Here is a 22,102-nt window from a genome sequence, read left to right on the forward strand (position 1 = left end):
CAAGAAAGCTTTTCCCTGTGGATCTCAGCGAAGGGGGAAGCACAGATGGGAAGAGAGCCCCCCCCCCAAGGCTTCAGCCTTTCATGTATGGTTTCGAGGTTCATTCCCAGCACTTTGAAATGGGCTCTGATGCTAATCAGAAACTGAGCTGAGCTGAGCTGGAAATCCTTCTGACAATGTGCCCCCGTCAAGAAGTGAGCCAGAACATTCTATGCTAGTAGCAACTCTCAGGCCACCTTCAGCGGTTTGCATCGATCAGCATCCATAGTTACCTCTTTCCCTCCCAAACTCACAGATGCAGAGGAGTGTGGGCTGTTGCGACCGTTCCAGTTTCAGGAGCTGTTTTTATGTAGCCAGGATACCGATGTATGTTGCCAGGTGAACGCAATCATGTGCATGAGAAGTGCTGGGTTGAATTTGCAGGCATTATTCTGCTAAGAAGACGATAACCCAATCTTTCATGGTGCCCATGCAAGATTAGGGAACTGGCTAAATAGGAGTTATTATCAATACAACAGGAAATTAACCATCATGTCTTATAGCATCTGTTAGGACTTCATGGGGAGCTTTTAATGTCTGGTGTTTCATAGTTATTATTATTTAAAAAAAAATATTCTGAGTGCCTAAGTAATAAATTGTCATCATGATGATAATAATGATAAACCAGATCAATGTTGTCCCATTGACACCTACCTGGTCTTCTCCTTTCCAGATTCAGCAGTCTTCTGCATGGAGTAAAGGAAAAGAAGCTTAAATAAGATTTGTTTTGAATAGAGGTATTAAATGGAAAGAGAGAAATGTGAGAATCGGACAGGACATTCCCCTGGCATGTTCAGGGCAATAATGTAGGAACTGATGGAGAGGGTGGCAGCAATGCTATTTGATTTCACATAAGCCTTACCAGATGAACAAAGGTTAATCTGACAGGTCTTTGATGCCCAGAACTGAAAGCAGGCAGTCAAAACTTTTCACATAGGAAGGTCCAGAATTAACTACTGCAGTACCTGAATGATAAAAAGACGTATCTGCACTGAATACAAACTGGTTTAATAGATAGCCATGTGATAGCCATGTTCAAATATATAAAAGGATGTCACATAGAGGAGGGAGAAAGGTTGTTTTCTGCTGCTCCAGAGAAGCAGACACGGAGCAATGGATCCAAACTACAAGAAAGAAGATTCCACCTAAACATTAGGAAGAACTTCCTGACAGTAAGAGCTGTTCGGCAGTGGGATTTGCTGCCAAGGAGTGTGGTGGAGTCTCCTTCTTTGGAGGTCTTTAAGCAGAGGCTTGACAACCATATGTCAGGAGTGCTCTGATGGTGTTTCCTGCTTGGCAGGGGGTTGGACTCAATGGCCCTTGTGGTCTCTTCCAACTCTATGATTCTAGGATTCTATGACAGGAGTTGTCTCAGTTAATAAGTCCTAATCAAACTTCACCACAACACAGTGTGTGAGATGCTCTTGAGCAGAGCATTTGTATGGGTTTATTTTGGGAATGGTGTGGCAGCTGCAATGACTGAAAGCATCTTGGCAATCTGAAGTGCATCGATGACAAAAACCTGAACAACTTCCCATATCACCTTGAAATATACTTGGAGTCGAGAGTGGATTTCATGCTCTTTGTTCAGCTCATAGTGGTGAGGAGGAATGGAAGTTCCCCCAGAATGTCTGCTTTATATACATTATTTACACAATGGGCCCCACATGATTGGCTAATTCCGGGATTCTCCTTTAGGCCAATCAGGATGCGGATTCACTTCCACCTGGAGCTGGATTGGGTGGCTCCTGTGCACCAATCAGACTGCTGCATTCTGGACCCTATTGTTCTAGGACCAATCAGGCTGCAGCCTTTTGGATCCTATTCAACTCAGTACATAACACACCTGTTCCAACTTTCTTGCAACAGGATTTTCTCGGGGATGGATCCAGCGGCCTGCAGTTGCTAAAAAGCCCATGAGATTTGACAATGTGATGCACCATGTTTCAAAAACAAATCTACAATCTAAGGAGAGCAAAACTAGCCATTAGTGAAATTTCTTTTAAAAAATTACTGGCTGGTTTGTTTTTATTTGTTTTTCGGTGAAAGCAGTGCTTGGGAATGGGAGCCTTACCTCTTTACTTTTCACCCCATCAGAACTGAGATCACCACTCCTTGGTATGAATAGGAATCTTAGGGGTAAATACCTGAGTGGTGCCAGCCATGTTTTTCACTTATTAACACTCAATTCATCTATTAAAGCCCCAGAGTGGTAACCAGTAACTGCTGATGAAATTACTGATTTAATTGCCCAAGTTCAAACTGGAAAACCCCCAAGTCCCACTTTATTCCTCTTGGCCTGTTAAAATCCAACTCAGATTTACTAAGTAAAGGTAAAGGTACCCCTGCCCGTACGGGCCAGTCTTGACAGACTCTAGGGTTGTGCACCCATCTCACTCAAGAGGCCGGGAGCCAGCGCTGTCCGCAGACACTTCCGGGTCACGTGGCCAGCGTGACAAGCTGGATCTGGCGAGCCAGCGCAGCGCATGGAAACGCTGTTTACCTTCCCGCCAGTAAGCGGTCCCTATTTATCTACTTGCACCCTGGGGTGCTTTCGAACTGCTAGGTTGGCAGGCGCTGGGACCAAGCGACGGGAGCGCACCCCGCTGCGGGGATTCGAACCGCCGACCTTTCGATCGGCATGTCCTAGGCGCTGAGGCTTTTACCCACAGCGCCACCCGGGTCCCTATTTACTAAGTGCCCAGCCTTAAATTCTCACATGTACCCTGGCACCAGCGTTAGGGCTCTTTTAATGCTGAGACCCCTCAGCACATTTGGGTACTGGCACCTCAATAGAGTTAGTGGGTTGAATGGGGAGCGTGGTGGATGGACTGGACGTAGAGAGGGGAGAGTTTACTGAGTCGCTGTGTTTTAGCAGCATGAGATTTTGGATATGCCAGTGTTGCAGGATGCACACACCCGTCATTCAGTTTGTACAAACACGACACACGCTCTCACACACGTCATACGTGACGCTTCTGTTATAAATTCACAGAAAATCAGCCGTACATCAGATCTGTACCGTTCCACTTTTATTTTACACCATGAAGGAAGGACTATCAAAGGAGGGAGACTTGACACAAGACAGCCATAATTCCCCAAGCGTACCAATACGTCCTCATCGAGCCCTACCCAGTTGGCATGCCAACCTTGATGGTCCTAGACAGAAGATCATTACACTCACAAAGGACATGCATATGGAAGTGGATTCAGTAAGGACTGAAACAAAGGACAGTGACCAGCCCTTCCCTCTGGGGGCAGGAAACAGTGAACTCCTCTTTGTCCTCAGGAATGTAATCATGGGGAGGGGGAAAGGAGGAACCGGACAGGTGACAAGACACTCAGGTTACCACCACAACTCCTCCCTGAACCCCTCCTCTTTGTGATGTGTCAATGATGTAGTCATGATGTAGTCTTAGGGGTGTAGCATAGGGGATTAGTAGCTGATAAAAGTTGGGGTCTTCTTTTGTTCAGGGCTTCCATCTTGCTTCATCCTGTAGTGAGTTGGAGTCCTGTTGCGACAGTCTCAATAAAGACCAAGCCTACTGGATGCTGTTTTGCTCCAATTGTCCTGGTTGGTGTCTTTGCTTTTTGTCCAAGGGAGCCCTTGAATTTCTCCGTTAACACCAGAGAGAGCTTCTTGAGAAAAGAGCACAGCAAAGAGGAAAGGGTGGGGGAAAGCAGGTCACTGCTAGAAGGAATAAACTGGATAAAGAGAAAGAATAGTCTTATGTTGGAGGATGCAACAATTGTGGCAGTGTCTTTGTGTAGTGGGTGAGAATGAAGGCGTATGTGCTGCCTGGCAGACTTGAGGAGAAAGGGTTAAACTCATGCAGAATTTGCTGCGCTACCATCAGCAATTTAGGGTTTTAAAAGTAAAGGATAAAGGGACCCCTGACCATTAGGTCCACTCGTGGCCGACTCTCGGGTTGTGGTGCTCATCTAGCTTTACTGGCCAAGGGAGCCGGCGTACAGCTTCTGGGTCATGTGGCTAGCATGACTAAGCCACTTCTGGCGAACCAGAGCAGCACATGGAAACGCCGTTTACCTTTCCGCTGGAGTGGTACCTATTTATCTACTTGCACTTTGATGTGCTTTCAGACTGCTAGGTGGGCAGGAGCAGGGACTGAACAACGGGAGCTCATCCCGTCGCAGGGATTCGAACCGCCGACCTTCTGATTGGCAAGTCCTAGGCTCTGTGGTTTAACCCACAGCGCCACCCGCATCCCATTTAGGGCTATAGACTGAATTAAATTGACTGGTTGATGTGGAGTCCAAATGCACAATCCTGAGGTTTTCAGTTAGTGGAAGAATATGATCCCCTAAGTGGAGTAGGAGTAGAAGCTGGCACTTTGAATAGTAGCTCACCTATTTTCCTTCCCTTGAGTGAATTAGACAAGGCAGCACTTGTCCACATATATCTACAGAAAGCATAATACAGTGGTGCCTCACAAGACGAAAAGAATCTGTTCCACGAGTCTCTTTGTCTTGCGAAGCAAGCCCATTAACAGATTAGCGCTATTAGCGCTATTAGCGGTTTAGCGGCTATTAGCGACTATTAAAGGTTTAAGGGATTAGCGGATTAGCTGCTAAAAGGCTATTAGCGGCTATTAAAGGCTTAAGGGATTAGCGGATTAGCTGCTAAAAGGCTATTAGCGGCTTAGATCAGCTGATAAGCGGCTTAGATCAGCTGTTAAGCGGCTTAGCGAACAGCTGTTAAGCGGCTTAGGGGCTTGGGGAAAAGGGGTGGAGGGGAAAAAAACCCCAGAAATCGCAAGGCATTTTCGTCTTGCGAAGCAAGCCCATAGCAAATTTGTCCTGCGAAGCACCTCCAAAACGGAAAACCCTTTCTTCTAGCGGGTTTTCCATCTTGCGAGGCATTCGTCTTGCGGGGCACCACTGTACCTAATAAATTGTTTTTCTTTTCTTTCCATTTCTTCTCTTTTCTATTGGCTGGTAGGTTGCCAAGCAAGGGGAAGGGTATATTTTTTACTTTACTGAGGAGCACAAACACATAACACCACCTAGAGGATAGTCAAAATTATCTTCCACATCTGGAACAGTAGAAAAAATGTAGCCTTGTATGAGATGGTAAAACCAAGACACTTGGAGGGATGCGTTCCTTCTGTCCGTTCGTCCTTCCATCTCTTTCTCTGTTCATTATTATTTTCTCTTCCCTTTTTCATGTTCTTTCTTTCCGTTCCAAAAAATTCTTTTGTCCTTTTTTGCAGTTTGGCTGGGGCTCTGTCACTGCTAAAATGCATCTTGTATCTTTAAACATGGTTTTTAGTGTGTTGGCAGAAGCTCTAGAAACAACTTGTGTATTTGGTGCCCTAATGACAACTTGTGTATTTGGTGCCCTAATGTTTATTAGAGACATTTTATGCTTACAATCTTTTTATATATACAGCGGTACCTCTGGTTGTGAACGGGATCCGTTCTGTAGGCCCGTTTGCAACATGAAAAGCCTGCAACCTGAAACGCCGTATCTGCGCAGGTGCACAGCATGCTTTGGTGTTTGTGCGCATGCGCAAAGTGCAATTTAGCGCTACTGTGCATGCGCGAGCAGCGAAACCCAGAAGGAACCCTTTCTGGTACTTCCAGGTGGCTACGGGACGCAATCTGAAAAAACGTAACATGAAGCAAATGTAACATGAGGTATGACTGTAACCCTTTAAAAGACTTGTATCATACCTCTACTGTTCTATCCTTCCATTTATTTAGTTAAATTTCCTTGAAAATTCAGTATCAGTCACCTTGATGCCAAGCCAAAAACTCATTGGTGACTCCTTGGCAACTAGAACAGAACAGTTACCATATTTTTCGCTCTATAAGACGCACCAGACCACAAGACGCACCTAGTTTTTGGAGGAGGAAAACAAGAAAGAAAAAAATTCTGAATCTCAGAAGCCAGAACAGCAAGAGGGGTTGCTGCGCAGTGAAAACAGTGATCCCTCTTCCTGTTCTGGCTTCTGGGATAGCTGCGCAGCCTGCATTCGCTCCATAAGACGCACACACATTTCCCCTTACTTTTTAGAAGGGGAAAAGTGAGTCTTATAGAGCAAAAAATACGGCAAATTTTTGTGTGCATGTGTGCTTGTGTGAGAGTGATTTTCTTTACAGGAGCTAGGTGAGGTCTGAGATCTTTGGACTCGAACTGGATCTTTTTTTTAAAAAAAAATAATTTTTATTAACCGACCAATCAAATCACATCATATCACATAAATTCCAAATTACAAAGCCGAATTTTAAATGTAAATTAAACTCGAACTGGATCTTTGGACTCGATCAATGTGGATTCTGGTTGTTTATCCTGGTGCCCCTGCATTTCCCCATACAAAGGTGAGAGCTAAGTTGCATGTTGCAAATCTGATTGATTCGGCATGCACAACAAAGCCATTGACTAAAGTGCACTGCCTGGTTCTGGCCCCCAAACCAGGCCATAGCAGGGCAAAGTGCTTGCTGCTTCCTCAGCAGAGAAGTGAAGGGATATCGTCAAAATGCATGCTACAGTACTGGGAAACTGAAAAGTTAATAATTGAAAGAGGGGTCAGTGCCCACCCTTATAGAACTGCACTTAGAGAACTACTGCAGTCCAAGCCCACTGCATTTTGTACTAAGATAGTCAAGCTCTCTTATCTGGGTCTGAGCCTCGGGACACCTTTGTCCTTTTCCTACGGCAGCAGGGAGTGAGCATCTCAGCATAACCAGGTAAGTCAGGAGACCCTGAATAGATGTTGTCTGGGAAGGCAAAGCGAAGTGTTGGCCAATATAAGGGGAATCATGTGGCCCAAGGTATACGAAGCAGCCACCGTGTTGAAGCCACAGCAGATTCACCCAGCTAGGTAAAGGGTAAAGGGACCCCTGACCATTAGGTCCAGTCGTGGCCGACTCTGGGGTTGCGGTGCTCATCTCACTTTATTGGCCGTGGGAGCCGGCGTACAGCTTCCGAGTCATGTGGCCAGCATGACTAAGCCGTTTCTGGGGAACCAGAGCAGCGCACGGAAACGCCGTTTACCTTCCCACCGGAGCGGTACCTATTTATCTACTTGCACTGGTATGCTTTCGAACTGCTAGGTTGGCAGGAGCAGGGACCGAGCAACGGGAGCTCACCCCGTCGCTGGGATTCGAACTGCCAACCTTCTGATCGGCAAGTCCTAGGCTCTGTGGTTTAACCCACAGCGCCACCCGCGCTAATTGCTCCTAATTAAATATAGCAAACCCACCGCACGGCAGGCCAATCAAGCGAATTTCTACCATTTACCACAAGCTATTTCGTGGGGGGTCTTGTGTGACAGAAACTTCGATTCAGGGGGTCTCTGGCAGGAGTCAATCAAACAAGGAAAGTTTAATTTGCAAAAAGAGGTTGGCGAAACAAAGTTGCGTCAAGAAATGCGTTCTTTGAGGTAGAAGTCAACTTAAATACTTAAACTAAATGATGATGATGATGATGTATTATTCATACCCCCGCCCATCTGGCTGGGTTTCCTCAGCCACTCTGGGCAGCTCTCAACAGAATATAAAAAATACAATGTAAAGCTGTTGCAGGACTGAACGGTTTTCAGTTGCTAAAAATCTGTTGTTACACTTCAGGCAGATGTTCAGGTTTCTAGAATAGGCGGCAAAATGACTATAATTCAATTTCTGCTACTTCACTCTCATTCCTTTACTTAGTTAGGACAGGGGTTACAGCTAAATACTTTTAACACAGCACAGCTTCCTTCACAGTTAATACTTTGGTTAATGAGCGGGGGGCATTTTTGTCAGTTAACAATCACACTCCTGAGGTATTCCAACTAGTTTGTTGGAATGGGGTTGTTAACAGACCCAAGGGGTTGCCTCACTCCTTGTTACTGGTGGGAGTCTTCTTTATCTAGAACAGGCATAGGGAAACTCAGGCCCTCCAGATGTTTGGGACTACAATTCCCATCATCCCTAGCTAACAGGGCCAGTGGTCAGGGATGATGGGAATTGTAGTCCCAAACATCTGGAGGGCCAGAGTTTGCCTATGCCTGATCTAGAAGACCTCTCCCTCCTGACTGGAATGAGTTCCATGTAAGCTGTATCCTCACAGCTTCTCCCTCTCCTGGCACAGACTCAGCCCTCCAGTTTGTGGGGTGTGAAACACAGAGCAGTCAAATTCAACATTCCTAGAGTGGACATGTTTAGACATGAAGAGGGATGTTTGTCCAGCCAGTAGATAAACTTCCTGTTTCCTCCTGGGCTGGGACAAACTTCCTCTACATGTGACCAGAGGTGGGCATGACCTCACCTGTGCAGGCCTGGCAAAACGTTATCCGCTGTGTAAGTTTTTAAAAGGGGAATGTTTCTCTGCTAAATTATAGAACTTTTTAACACAAGTTGGGAAGGATATAATTAAACAATATATCCTCTCTGCCTCCCTGAACATTCCTGCACAGTTAGCTCTGTATACCTTCCCCAGATCCTCAACCCAGTCTCCCTATCTAAGCTGTGAGGCTCCTTCCTCCAGCTATAGATATTCTCCTCAGAGCAGATGTTCAACTCAAATCAGAACCCTATCCTAATTCCTATCTGCCATCTCAAATCAAGCCCTGTCTCTCAAACTATCTCGCTCCAGCTCTTTCCCTTCACTGGCCCTATCTAACTTTCTCCCTCAGAAACGGCTCCTTTTATTCTCCCGCCCAAAGTGCTGGCTCCACCCCCCTCTGACTAGCTGCCGTGGTAGCCAATCAGAGAGAGGCTCCAGCCCTCTGGTGGAATTCTGAGGGACTGCATCACCAGATTCTGGTCTGACTCTGCTGTCCCTCACAGAAGCCTAAGCTGGCCTGCGCCTGGCCAGTTCCTTTGTGATTACAACACCTTCCATGGGGCCCAAACTTGGGAACTTTTTTTTTTATAATTAATTTTTATTCAGTTTCCAATATACATTCCATCCATATTTGACATCCGCCTTTTACATATACATCTTTTGGACTTCCCTCAGCCTATCTGACAATTCTCCATATTATCACTACTACTCACATTTCTTAAATTTATATTGCACTTTACCAATCTTAATCTTATCATATCATTCAAGCAACATTTCAATCGATCTTTTTCACAAAGCTTCTTGAAAGCCAACAAGCGTTAGTTGCTCCTCACATACATTTTTGATATATTCTGTAAATTTATTCCAGTCCTCGGAAAATCTCTGATCACGTTGGTTCCTTATTTTTCCGGTCAATTTGTCCATCTCTGCATATTCCATCAGCTTCATTCTCCATTCTTTCCTAGTCGGCATTTCTTCCTGTTTCCATTTCTGGGCCATCAAAATTCTTGCTGCTGTCATTGCATACCTAAAGAATTTCACATCATTCTTTCTAATATCATTCCAAAATTTGGGAACTTTTAGGGGCTGAGGGCTGGATGTTGAAGCTTTACATTTCTGGTTTCCTCTTTCTGCTTTATTCTTGTTCCTTTTAATGCTCTATTTTACCGCAAAATAAACTAAAGAGAACCAGTAATTACAACTGCCCAGCCCTGCAAAGGAACTGGCCCCTAAGGCAGCTAAGGCTGCAGTCCTGGGATATTTACTTTGGAGTTAGCCGCTGTCACAGAGTGCTGTGAAGTTAAGGGTTATGTTACATAACATGCCTAAAACTTTTAAGTTTGCCCTTCTTTTGCGTCCAACTTCCCTGTATTTTTTCCTCCCTCCCTGAATGGTCACGGTATACTGCGTACCCACAACCCTGGGACCGTTCCATTTCAGACTGAAAACAGAATAATAATAATAATAATAATTTATTATTTGTACCTTGCCCATCTGGCTGGGTTTCCCCAGCCACTCTGGGTGGCTTCCACAAAGACAAAAAATACACTAAGATGTCACACATTAAAAACTTCCCTGAACAGGGCTACCTTAAGATGTCTTCTGAATGTCAGGCAGTTGTTTATCTCTTTGACATCTGATGGGAGGGCGTTCCACAGGGCGGGCGCCACTACCGAGAAGGCCCTCTGCCTGGTTCCCTGTAGCTTTGCTTCTCGCAATGAGGGAACCCCCAGAAGGCCCTCGGTGCTGGATCTCAGCATCTGGGCAGAACGATGGGGGTGGAGACGCTCCTTCAGGTATACTGGGCCAAGGCTGTTTAGGGAAGATAGCATGTGCATGTACTCACTGCAGATGGAAATCTAGCTTGTTAGAGAAGGTGCTTGCACCTAGACCTCTGCCCTGATATGCTAGTATTTTGTTCACAAGCAGAGCATTGGCATTCAATCTCCCACCTGCATCCTACAGTCACACAATCCCAGGAAGATTTCTTCACGTGATGTCTGCATGTTTGAATGGCATGAATGAAATTAGGGGCAGGATTCTCCAAGGTGGGCAAGAATACGGTCAAATTGTACCTGTGAAAGTAACGGAGTAGTCCAATATTTCCCAACCATGCCAGGGCAGCTACACCACTGGAACAGCTGCAATATCCTATACCCCCTTGGCCTGGAGGGTGTAACCCAGAAGATGTATATATCCTATATCCTATAGCTGTATAAAAGGGACGCAGGTGGCGCTGTGGGTAAAACCTCAGCACCTAGGACTTGCTGATCACATGGTCGGCGGTTCGAATTTCCGCGGCGGGGTGCGCTCCCGTCGTTTGGTCGCAGCGCCTGCCAGCCTAGCAGTTCAAAAGCACCCCCGGGTGCAAGTAGATAAATAGGGACCACTTACCAGCGGGAAGGTAAATGGCATTTCCGTGTGCTGTGCTGGCTCGCCAGATGCAGCTTGTCACGCTGGCCACGTGACCCGGAAGTGTCTGCGGACAGCGCTGGCTCCCGGCCTCTAGAGTGAGATGAGCGCACAACCCTAGAGTCTGGCAAGACTGGCCCGTACGGGCAGGGGTACCTTTACCTTTTATAGCTGTATAAAACATTATGCTAATAAGTTGTTGTTTTGGGGTGGGAGGTACATTTGCATTGATTCCGGTTGTGTAAAAATACCATTTAGTTGAAATAGCGATGGAGAAATGTTGTGCCATTTGTTTTTTTCATTCCAGAAATCTCCAACAACAGACTTGACTCAACAGATTTGGTTAAAAAGTCTTCTGGGAAAGGAAAGTTAATATTGTGAGGTTTCCGCACAAAATGAAATACTGATTAATAATTCTGTTGAGGAGTGACAGAAGAAATCGGTTGTCCCAGAAAAGAACATCATGACCCCCACATCAGCAGGAGTGGCATTAATTCATTTGTTAACACTTCAGCTTGTCTTAGTGGGAAACATTTTCTGTGGGAATGTGCTTATCTGGCCAGAGGATGCCAGCCACTGGCTATATATCAAGGTCGTTATTCAGGAACTGCTGCATAGAGGTCACGACGTCAGCATCCTAACTCCGTCAACAACCTTTCTAATAAAACCCAGTGATGATATAGCGGCTGCCAGGTTTGAGGTGTACCAAGTGCCCTATGGAAAGAGTGCCATGGACTCCTCTATGCAGGAGCTCATGATGCTGGGGTTGAACAACAAACCAACCATCCTGACTTTCCACACCTTCTACCAAGCAGCAAGGAAATGCATAAGAAACATAAATGAAATTCATAGGCAGAGGTGTGAAGCGGTGCTGGGCAATCCGGAACTCATGGCCCGCCTGAAAAAGAGCAACTATGATGTTCTGTTTGCGGACCTGAACTCACCCTGTGGCGACCTCATTGCTCTGAAGTTGAACATCCCATTTCTGTTCACCGTAAGGGTCACGCCAGCCTCAACGCTGGAGAGACGCTGTGGCAAAATGCCTGCTCCTCCTTCGTATGTTCCAGCTATCATGTCTGGGCTCACAGACAGAATGTCTTTTGGAGAAAGGGTGAAGAATATAATATCTTACCTTGTGCAAGATTATATTTACCAGAGCTGGTGGGGAGAGTGGGACTCTTACTACAGTCAGGTTTTAGGTAAGCCTGTTTTTGTTTCTTCTTCCCAAAGGTAGAGTAGATGCTCTAAAGATGGCAAGGATTCCAACTTCAGTCCTTGGCATGGCCAGTTAGAAGGGGGCTCCAAGTAGCAGGATTGAATCATAGAATCATAGAGTTGGAAGAGACCACAAGGGCCATCGAGTCCAACCGCCTGCCAAGCAGGAAACACCATCAGAGCACTCCTGACATATGGTTGCCAGGCCTCTGCTTAAAGACCTCCAAAGAAGGAGACTCCACCACACTCCTTGGCAGCAAATTCCACTGTCAAACAGCTCTTACTATCAGGAAGTTCTTCCTAATGTTTAGGTGGAATCTTCTTTCTTGTAGTTTGGATCCATTGCTCCGTGTCCGCTTCTCTGGAGCAGCAGAAAACAACCTTTCTCCCTCCTCTATGTGACACCCTTTTATATATTTGAACATGGCTATCATATCACCCCTTAACCTCCTCTTCTCCAGGCTAAACATGCCCAGCTCCCTTAGCCGTTCCTCATAAGGCATCGTTTCCAGGCCTTTGACCATTTTGGTTGCCCTCCTCTGGACACGTTCCAGTTTGTCAGTGTCCTTCTTGAACTGTGGTGCCCAGAACTGGACACAGTACTCCAGGTGAGGTCTGACCAGAGCAGAATACAGTGGCACTATTACTTCCCTTGATCTAGATGCTATACTCCTATTGATGCAGCCCAGATTGGAAAGGCCTCATCCTGGGCCTGTGTAGAGCCACAGTCAGCTGGGAAAAGACTCTACTAAGCTGGAGAGCCTCCTACCTGTAATGGAGGGAGGTGTAGATCTCACCTGCTTTGCTCCTTTATCGCGTCACCCAGTTGCTCTGCCTGCTGTATTCAACTTGAAGTAGAATAATTTCTAAAATGAATTTGGAATTGAAGCATGGGCATTCTTTTGGAATTTTCTGCTCTTTCCCGCCAATGTTCAAGCATGGAGAAAGCAAATTTGATATTGTAGCTATTGTTCCACCAGCATTCTTTTGTGCTGCTTTATTTACTGATGTGTTCTTCTGGGGTTTGGGAAGAAACTTTGTTTGGTTTGCAATATTATGTGAACCTTCCTAAATTGCATTTAATAATAATAAATATAATAATTTTTTTATTTATACCCCCGCCCTTCCCAGTTTGGAGGCTAACAGCAAATTGATTAAAATGTGATTTTAAAACAACATAAAATGCAGCATCAGTATCAATAAAATTTGAAAATTCAGGGGTCATTTTTTTGGGGGAGGAACCCAGTCAGTAGACATCAAAATGATCACCAGGGCTAACTGGCCAAGCTGGTCCTACTAGGGCCAGCAAGGTGACCAGGGAAGAATTTAAATGTGGGGTCCCAGAAAGGGTTTCTTCATAGAAGAGAAAAGGGAAAAGGGAAAAAAGGATCCGGCTAATTCAAATTGAAGGCCAGGCGTAATAGCGCTGTCTTACAGGCCCTGCGGAAGGAGATCAAGTCCTGCAGGGCCCTGGTCTCATGGGACGGAGCATTCCAGCAGGTTGGAGCCATCACTGAAAAAGCCCTTATTATTTCCTTAAATAATTATTTCCTTAAGTTATTTCCTTAAATAACACATACACGGAGACACAAGCTTGCAGCTTCCTGAATTTTGCGATGCCGTTCAACCAACCAAATAATTTGTACAAAATATGTGCATGTGCATCGCACACTTGCGGATCAGTAACGTAGAAAGAGAAAGAGACGCAAGGAAGATGGAGGAATCGAAAGCTTCTGCAAATGGTGTTTGCCCTCGTGTTGTATACACACAACTCAGTAACAAGAGGCGGAACAATGAAGGTGTTTCTTTTGCTTTGGTTCCAGTGCCTGAGCAACAACTCTTTGGACCTAGAAGGTCCTGAGATATATATATCCTGTCAGAAGCTTTCACTCCACCAGCCCTGGGATCTTAATAGCCCGTTTCAGACATTTGTCTGAATGTGTGTGTGCTGAAGGTGGAGAGGAAGGAGCATGAATACCTGGTCTCCTCCCCCAGTTGCTGCCCTGCCCACTTTTGTGCTCCAGATATTTTGGGCTACAACTTCCATTAGCTCCATCCAGCAACTGGAAGCATCAGGTTGGGGAAGGCTGGTCTTACTACAGTGGTGCCTCGCAAGACGAAAAGAATCCGTTCCACGAGTCTTTTCGTCTTGCGGTTTTTTCATCTTGCGAAGCAAGCCCATTGGCGGATTAGCGGATTAGCGCTATTGACATTTTAAGGGCTAAAAACAGCTTTTTAAGGCTTAAGGGATTAGCGGTTTTGCTGCTAAAATGCTTTTAGCAGCTTAGCGCTTCAGAAAAAGGGGTTTTGGAGCGGGGAAAAAATTCAAAATTTTTCATCAATTTTCGTCTTGCAAAGCAAGCCCATAGGGAAATTCGTCTTGCGAAGCGCCTCTGCAAACGGAAAACCCTTTCGTCTTGCGGGTTTTCCGTCTTGCGAGGCATTCGTCTTGCGGGGCACCACTGTAGTTCTGATTCACATTCAGCTACCAATGCTGACTTCAGAGCTAAGGGTTCTTTCAAAAAATATCAGACATGGATTTTCCTCTGAAAGAATATCCATCAAGGAGCCACCGCCCATCTTGGTTCCTAATGAATAAGTGTACATGTATTTTTTCAAGTATAGCTTTGTCCCCAACTATTGTTCAAATCTTTAGGTGTTCATTTGAAATGTAATGTGCAAACTAGCTTTCAATATTTCTAGAAACGAGTTTGCCAAATCCTTTGCATTTGTGAAATAACTCCGTTTCTCTTCCTCATTCATCAGGGAGACCCACAACTCGTTGTGAAGTGATAGGGAAAGCAGATATCTGGTTGATCCGCACCTACTGGGACTTTGAATTCCCGCTGCCTTTCCTACCAAATTTTGAATTTGTGGGCGGTCTGCACTGTCAGCCAGCCAAGCCTTTGCCAGAGGTAATTGTCTCGCTTGACCTTCACCTGTGCATGATAACCATGCCTGGATCTTGTTCAAAGCACCTCCAGGGAAGGGGAGGGCGTGTGGTGGCGTGATAAAGAAGTGGCAAGGTCAACTTAGTTTACAGAGGTGCCCACTTGGGCCCCACACTGTGGGTGCCCAACATTGGTGCGCACGGCACCACGCCGTAATGACGTCATAATGTTGTGGGATGTAAGAATCAGGTGCAGTCAAACACAACATGGCTAGAGTAGACATGAAGGTTGTCTCAGTCCTCCAGCTGGAACTTCCTGCTTTCCAGGACTGAGACGAAACTTCCTATGTGTAACTTGAGATGGCCGTGGCCTCTCCTGTAGTAGAAAGAACCAGAACCACAGGCTGGCGACCATCTTGTCTGTCTTGTCTCTATCGATGCCATCTTAACAAGAGCACTACTAAGATGCACCCTTGGCTCCAGGCCCATAAGGAGATAGTCACCACATTTAAACTATGTTCTAACCTTTTAAGTCTGCCTTCTAGGTATCTTTGTGTGAACAGATGATTACTTGTGAGTAAATATTTTATACTTTACCGAAGACTGTGTAGCATCTTATTTTAGGAGGGATTAAACGGGGAAAATACCAGGAAATATTTACAGTGACTCTAACAAGTCTGAACAAGCTTTCTGCTGTGCGTGTGTTTAAAAAGGGGGAATGTTAACTCTGCTGATTTTGTTGAACTTGTAAAGACAAGTTGGGATAGGATATCTTAGACAATATATCCTCCCCCGCATCCCTAAACATTCCCAGAAATGAGGTAATGACATCACGTCATGGCACATCATTGTCATGGCACAGCGCATGTGCTACGGAGGCCACCGGACATTGAGGACTGCGGCTGCCTCCATGCACCACCATGTACTGCAGCTACTGACACAGCGCACCACCCATCGCGGTTGCACACCGCCTTACTTCTGGAGCTCAGGCCCCAGTTGAGTCACCACTGCAGCAACCTTACTATCATGTCGGTTTGGGGCAACATTCAGAGTGGCAGAAAGGGAGAAGAGAACATCTGACGTGTGGAACAAACAGTCTACTCATTGTAGCAGCTGTTCATTCCAACGAAGCTTGTGAAGACACATGGATTGTGTCCCGTGTTTATGTAGAGAGGGGTGTGGAGTGCTTTCTGGATGGGCTACAAGCTTAAAGGTAAAGGCACAGTAGAAAAAGTGGGGAATCAGTGTCTCCAACTGATGTGACCTGTGGTTCTGCTTCTTGTCTGCCCTGCACCTCTAAACATTGCTACAGAGCCTAGGACTTGCCGGTCGGAAGGTCGGCGGTTCAAATCCCCACGACGAGGTGAGCTCCCGTTGCTCCGTCCCTGTTCCTGCCAACCTAGCAGTTCGAAAACATGTCAAAGTGCAAGTAGATAAATAGGTACCACCCTGGTGGGAAAGTAAATGGTGTTTCTGTGCACTGCTCTAGTTTGCACTGCTCAAGATGAGCGCCGCAACCCCAGAGTTGGTCACGACTGGACCTCATGGTCAGGGGTCCCTTTACCTTTACTCATGCATTAGGTTTAAAAGCATGGAGAAATGTTGTTTGTTTGTTTGTTTATAAAGATGGCTTTTATCTCTCAACAGGAAATGGAAGAATTTGTCCAGAGTTCAGGGGAACATGGCATTGTGGTGTTTTCTCTGGGCTCTGTTGTTGCAAGCTTAACAGATGAAAGGACTAACATGCTTGCATCAGCACTCAGCCAACTTCCACAGAAGGTCAGTGTTCATGTCATTTGGTTAAAAATGCAGTTGTATACAGTACTGGATTTGTGAAAATGCTGCCCTCATTTCCTTATCCCTGCCATGATAAGGGAACACTTTCCACATTTGTTTTCCTTAAAATCTAACCGTACTTAAACATCATCACTTTTTTTTTTAAAAAAAATATTTAATTATTTATTGAGTACAAATTAGAAAAAATACAAATATACCCCCCAAAAAGGAAAATACATGTAACCAAGAGAAAACTAGAAAAGATTTTACCTCTTCTCATATTTACAATTATTTACACCTCTACAAAACAATATTCACAATAAAGAAATGAAAGGTAAAATATAAAAGAAAAGGACAAGAAGAAGATAAAGAAAAGGAAGAAATAAGATAAAAAATGAGAGTTTTAAAAGTAGATAAGTATTCACTATACTTTTTATTTTTGTAGATTATGAGAATTCTGAACAGCAGTGTTTTGGGTTGTTTTCAGATGACTTATTTGCTGAGCGTTCATCCTGTTTTATTTGCACAAGGTTTGCAGGGCGACTACAGTATGTTTGTAGGAAAGTTATAGGGTGTTGCATCAAGAAATGGTTAACCCACACTTTCCAGGGCAATTTCCTGACACTTTCCTTCCCACAAAAAAAGTCCAATTTTGGGGAAGCAGGTTTGTTGTTCAAGAGTGCCAAATCCACTTTAACTGTGCAGCTCGAATTTAATTTTGCACCTTGTATATCTTCGTAAGTATAAATGCCCTATTAGTTGCCTACTGTCTTAATGTTGCTCATCACCCCAATCTCTGAGCGGTGTGAGCAGTGTTAGAAACTGAGATTTGAAAGCTAGGAGCTAAATGGCACCTTAAACCTAAGTTATGGGCTTAACAACGGAATGTCTAGGTGCGTTTTTTTTTAATTTCAAGAATACAAAGCTGAAAATGAATGAATTGCAGCTAAAATATTATATTCATTTTTCACATGGTCTAGTCCTTCTGCTGCCCACCCCCCTAATATTATTAAGAGCATCTCTTCTCCTGTCTTCAGAGAGTAACTGGAAGTGGGCAGGCAGAAAAAAGGTCCTCCTTTCCTTCCACTCTGCAGTTTTCATCTGAAATCTCAGGCATAGTACCTCGCCCAGAGTTCAGAAACTGCTCATGCTAATGAAATTCCCTGTTGCAAAATATGCCTCGAACAATGGGATTTTCGAACACTGGGTGTGAGGTTCTAGGGGTTCCATGCGCTTACCCAGGGTCTGTGTTTCCTTTTGGAAATGAGGCACAGTGGAGACTGTGGTGTCTTCAGGATATATGGTTTATTTATGCATATATACAACCAAAGCCTGCGATGGAGGGATTCACAGCATGAACACCCCTAGTGGGTTTTCTTTCTCCCATAGCTGCAGCTTTGGATTCAAACAGACATCCAACATCTCTCTCCCTCTCCCTCCCTCCCTCCCTCTCTATCTCTCTCTGCAGCTTGCTGCTTTCCTTCCTGGTCACATCACACAAATGGGCTTGATTAAATTCAAACGCTAGATCCAGGGATTTACAGATGTCTAGCGCCCACAAACTCATCATATTAATATATGTTATAGGCTTAGATGTACTCCAGAAATATGGTGCACGATCATTTTACTGTCACTAAAGAAAGTGTTTAAGCAGCTAGTGTTGATGAGCCATACTAGAAAACAGATGGGCCAACAGTTATTGGAGAAGCTTTCAGAATCAACATGGTCCTGTTTAAAAGCCAAGCAAAATGAGTAGACGGCCTGTGAGCCAGTTTAGTTTTCTTTGCAATCTGAGCTACAGATAACAGTTTTTCCTCCCCCCGATCCAGGTTCTTTGGCGCCACAAAGGGAAAAGGCCAGAAACCTTAGGAGCTAACACCAGGCTTTATGAATGGATACCACAAAATGATCTTCTGGGTAAGAGAGACTTCATGATTCATTGCACCTTTGGCTTCATTGCAGTGTTCTGCCAATCCCTAGGAAATATCTCCTCCATCCTCACTTTCCTCACTCACTGACAGCCCTGGATAGTGGTAGCAATGAGCATCTTCCCCTTCTTTTATTCCATTCCTAATCAGTAGCTTCACCCTGCCCCTTGTATTCTGTTCTGCCTGTTTTATTGCTGAGCTTGGATCATTTTAAAAATCAATCTCAGAACTGGCAATGTGTGTGTTGGGCAGGGAAGAGGGGAAGATGCAAACAGGAAAATGGCGAGCGCACACATGCTGTAGCCCAGGGGTTGGCAACCTAAGGCCCATGGGGTCGTTTATGTTGGGACACTGCCAGGGAGACAAAGTCCATCATGCCCCCACGTCGTCTCCGGACGTCCATCGATCTCCCATAGACACGCAGTATCAGCAATTAGCGACACGAGCTCCAGAAATAGCTTGCCACATTCCAGAGCCGTGCACGCTCTATCAGCAGATAATGCACACAGCGAAAGATGCACTCAGGAGAGCATTATTTACAAGTTTATTTCTGCGTTGATCAGAACAAAGAAAAACATGACTGCCTGCTTCAGTGTCTCCGGCAGAGAGAGAGAAACGAAAGCAAAGACACAACAGAAACATCCTGTGAAAACAGGAAATGCGCAGACTCTGTGACTCAAAGCCTGCTCCCTTTTAAGGTGGAACGGAAATATCCTAACAGTTTAAATGGCCCAGAAGCCACCCCTGAACCAAGCAACCCACTCAGTGAGTCCCTGCGTGCTGCGCTAAACTGGCACAGCGCGGCACCGGGACTCGCTTTCGCTGCGCCGGAAATTGCGTCTGCGTAGACGTAGATGCCGAAAATCGTGTCTGTGCAGACGCAGGCACCAGAAATCGTGGGTGGGTGGGCGATCCGGCCCACGAACGGATCTCCTCTAGAATGAACTGGCCCAGGTAAAGTAAACCTTGCTGACCCCCGCTGTAGCCTGAAAAAGGACATTTACAAAACACAGAAAAGAACTGTGGTTTGCTTATGCATTGACAACACACCATAGCTCCAAAGATCCAGGGAAATGTTTGGATGGGGAGAATCTCGACGTTTCCTTTCTAAATGGTCAAGGATGCATCTTGTAGGCACATTCCTCTCTCACCTACGGCTTTCTGGTTTGACGTGACTCCTTGTCTGGTGCAAGCTGTTGTCAGAAGCTCTTTGGTTGTTCTTCTCCTGACCAATAGTAGAAGCAGATCATTATCCAGAATGGATGCTAGTTGACCTCCCCCCGACCGCACAATATAAGATATATACTGTCTCTGCTGTTTGCTTCTAGTCCTTCTCCAGGCCTCCTGCCATCACCAATTTGTAGAGTTCTAGATCAAACTATTATTCTTCATACCGCAGCTGTTTCCCATACTTTCCCCCTCTCCATTTTCTGCTAGAGTAGGCCAGCTTCTCATGGGGTGCAATTTCTTGGACTCCTTGGGGGGAAGGGCAAAGAGGCAGGGGAAACAGCTGGGGTACACCCCAAGGAAAGCCAAGGCCCCAGACAGTGCTAAATTTTTGGTACTTTGTGTTTTCAACTATTCAGGACACCAAGGACTGCAAATTCTCTCTGTTTCACAAAGCTGTTGTTGTGTGCTTGGCCAGAGTCAGCGTTGAGTTCTAGAAACATTACTATGTATAGTGAACTGCAATCTCCAGAGATTGCCTGACAGTTGGACAATGCTGGGCACTGTTGCTAAGAATCAATGATAATAACCTACTTGTCACATCCCATAGTCAACAGAGTCTCATCTTCTCCTTCCAGGACACCCCAAGACCAAAGCCTTCATAACACATGGTGGGATCAATGGGATTTATGAAGCTATTTACCATGGCGTTCCCACAGTGGGGATTCCCATGTTTGCTGACCAGCCTGACAATATTGAGCACATGAAGGCAAAGGGGATGGCTGTGGGTCTGGACCTCCAGACAATGGATGCAGAAGATTTAGTGGATGCCGTGAAGGCTGTCATTCTCAACGCCACGTGAGTCAATCGCAAACTCTCTTCTGAAGAAGACATCTGAAGGCAGCCCTGTTTAGGGAAATTTTAAATGTTTGAAGTTTTATTCTGTTTTTAGTGTTTTGTTGAGAGCCACTCAGAGTGGCTGGGGAAATCCAGCCAGATGGGCAGGGTATCAATAATAAAATTATTATTATTATTATTATTATTATTATTATTATTATTAATTAAAGACTGCCGTACTTTGAGTTCTGGCTCTATACTGATTTGTTCTTGTTTCTCTATCTTCCTCCAGATATAAGGAAAATGCAATGAGACTGTCACAGATCCACCATGACCAACCAATAAAGCCGCTGGACCGGGCTGTCTTTTGGATTGAGTTTCTTATGCGCCAGAAAGATGCCAAGCACTTGAGAGCAGCTGCCCATCACTTGACCTGGTACCAATATCACTCCCTGGATGTCATTGCCTTCTTGATCGGTTGCATGGCAGTCTTCACATTCATTGCTGTCAAATGCTGTTTATTTTGTTTTCAGAAATGTGGCAGTAAAACCAAAACACAGTAGCTTCTCCTGGGACCCGGCCATCGTTCTGTGGCTTGCGTTTTTCAGTATACTCAGACTTAAGCCCCATCATGAAATCTTCTTCCAAAAGCTTTAATCGTTTACAATAACTTTCAGCTGAATTGAAAAGCCAACCATAGCCATGCTCCATTCAGCAGCTAAGAGAAAGTTATAGGTATCAATGATGGTTCCTTTTAGCATTGCTTTCCCTGCTTCGTTTTTTTCTTTTCCCCAATAATTTTTATTAATTTTTTCCAAATATGTTAAACACAATACAGCTTAACAATATTATTCTCCTATATCTTACCCAAATAAACTTTCCTCCACCCCTCTTCTGGCTTCTCTACTTAGCTCTTACTTAAGCTTGATTACTATATATACATTCTATAAATATCTATAATTTCTTAATAATTTTTTGTATTATCCTTTAGACATACATTCCTTATTATATTACAGCATTACATCTTGTGGTCTAACCAAATTTATACAATAAACGTTATGAGTTTTATTTCAGTCCTGTGAGTGTTTTTATTTATGTACAGTTTTCTCTAAGTATATCATAAATTTAGACAATTCTTTTTGGAATTTTTAGTTGCAAATGCTCCCATTAAAGGTTTGGCAGTTGAAACAGAAGCCTTTTTATCACAGGACAAGAAATCAGCCCTCAACAACTTAACCGGCGGAAAATATTTTTTTGAAAAAATCCCTAAGCCCCGGGGTCACAATTTCAGCAAAAATCTGACTTTTGGCTATTCACTCAAAAATGGTGCCAAACGCTTGCAAATGCTCCCCTGAAAGGTTTGACAGTCGAAACAGAAGGCTTTTTATAACAGGACAAGAAATAAGCCCTAAACAACTTAACTGGCGGAAAATATTTTTTTGAAAAAATCCCTAAGCTCCGGGGTCACAATTTCAGCAAAAAATCTGACTTTTGGCTATTCACTCAAAAATGGTGCCAAACGCTTGCAAATGCTCCCCTGAAAGGTTT

At 44.8% G+C, this 22,102-nt stretch overlaps 1 protein-coding gene across 2 annotated transcripts; it reads left to right on the forward strand.

The window, feature by feature from the left end:
- Positions 1-39: 39 nt before the first annotated feature.
- LOC310661513 (UDP-glucuronosyltransferase 2A2-like) lies at positions 40-21,314 on the forward strand. Of its 2 annotated transcripts, XM_083407781.1 has the most exons (7): positions 40-378; positions 11,049-11,940; positions 14,723-14,871; positions 16,494-16,625; positions 18,452-18,539; positions 20,356-20,575; positions 20,847-21,314. In XM_083407781.1, exons 2-7 carry the CDS (start codon positions 11,205-11,207, stop codon positions 21,115-21,117), a joined length of 1,596 nt encoding a protein of 531 aa, XP_083263907.1. In that variant the 5' UTR covers positions 40-378; positions 11,049-11,204; the 3' UTR covers positions 21,118-21,314. The 2 variants fall into 2 exon arrangements, with proteins under 2 accessions (XP_083263907.1, XP_083263908.1); XM_083407782.1 differs by lacking the exon at positions 40-378 and having other exon boundaries at positions 11,041-11,940.
- Positions 21,315-22,102: the final 788 nt, after the last annotated feature.

This window comes from Podarcis tiliguerta (genome assembly GCF_965153285.1).
Source record: "Podarcis tiliguerta genome assembly, chromosome: 13".
Classification (NCBI taxonomy): domain Eukaryota; kingdom Metazoa; phylum Chordata; class Lepidosauria; order Squamata; family Lacertidae; genus Podarcis; species Podarcis tiliguerta.

What these genes read in the sequence shown, in the direction of transcription:
- LOC310661513 (XM_083407781.1), top strand. Translation starts at nt 11,205, where the DNA reads ATGACCCCCACATCAGCAGGAGTGGCATTAATTCATTTGTTAACACTT. An exon ending in CAGCCAAGCCTTTGCCAGAG is followed by an intron (nt 14,872 to 16,493) that starts GTAATTGTCTCG and finishes ATCTCTCAACAG; the next exon opens with GAAATGGAAGAATTTGTCCA. An exon ending in ACCACAAAATGATCTTCTGG is followed by an intron (nt 18,540 to 20,355) that starts GTAAGAGAGACT and finishes TTCTCCTTCCAG; the next exon opens with GACACCCCAAGACCAAAGCC.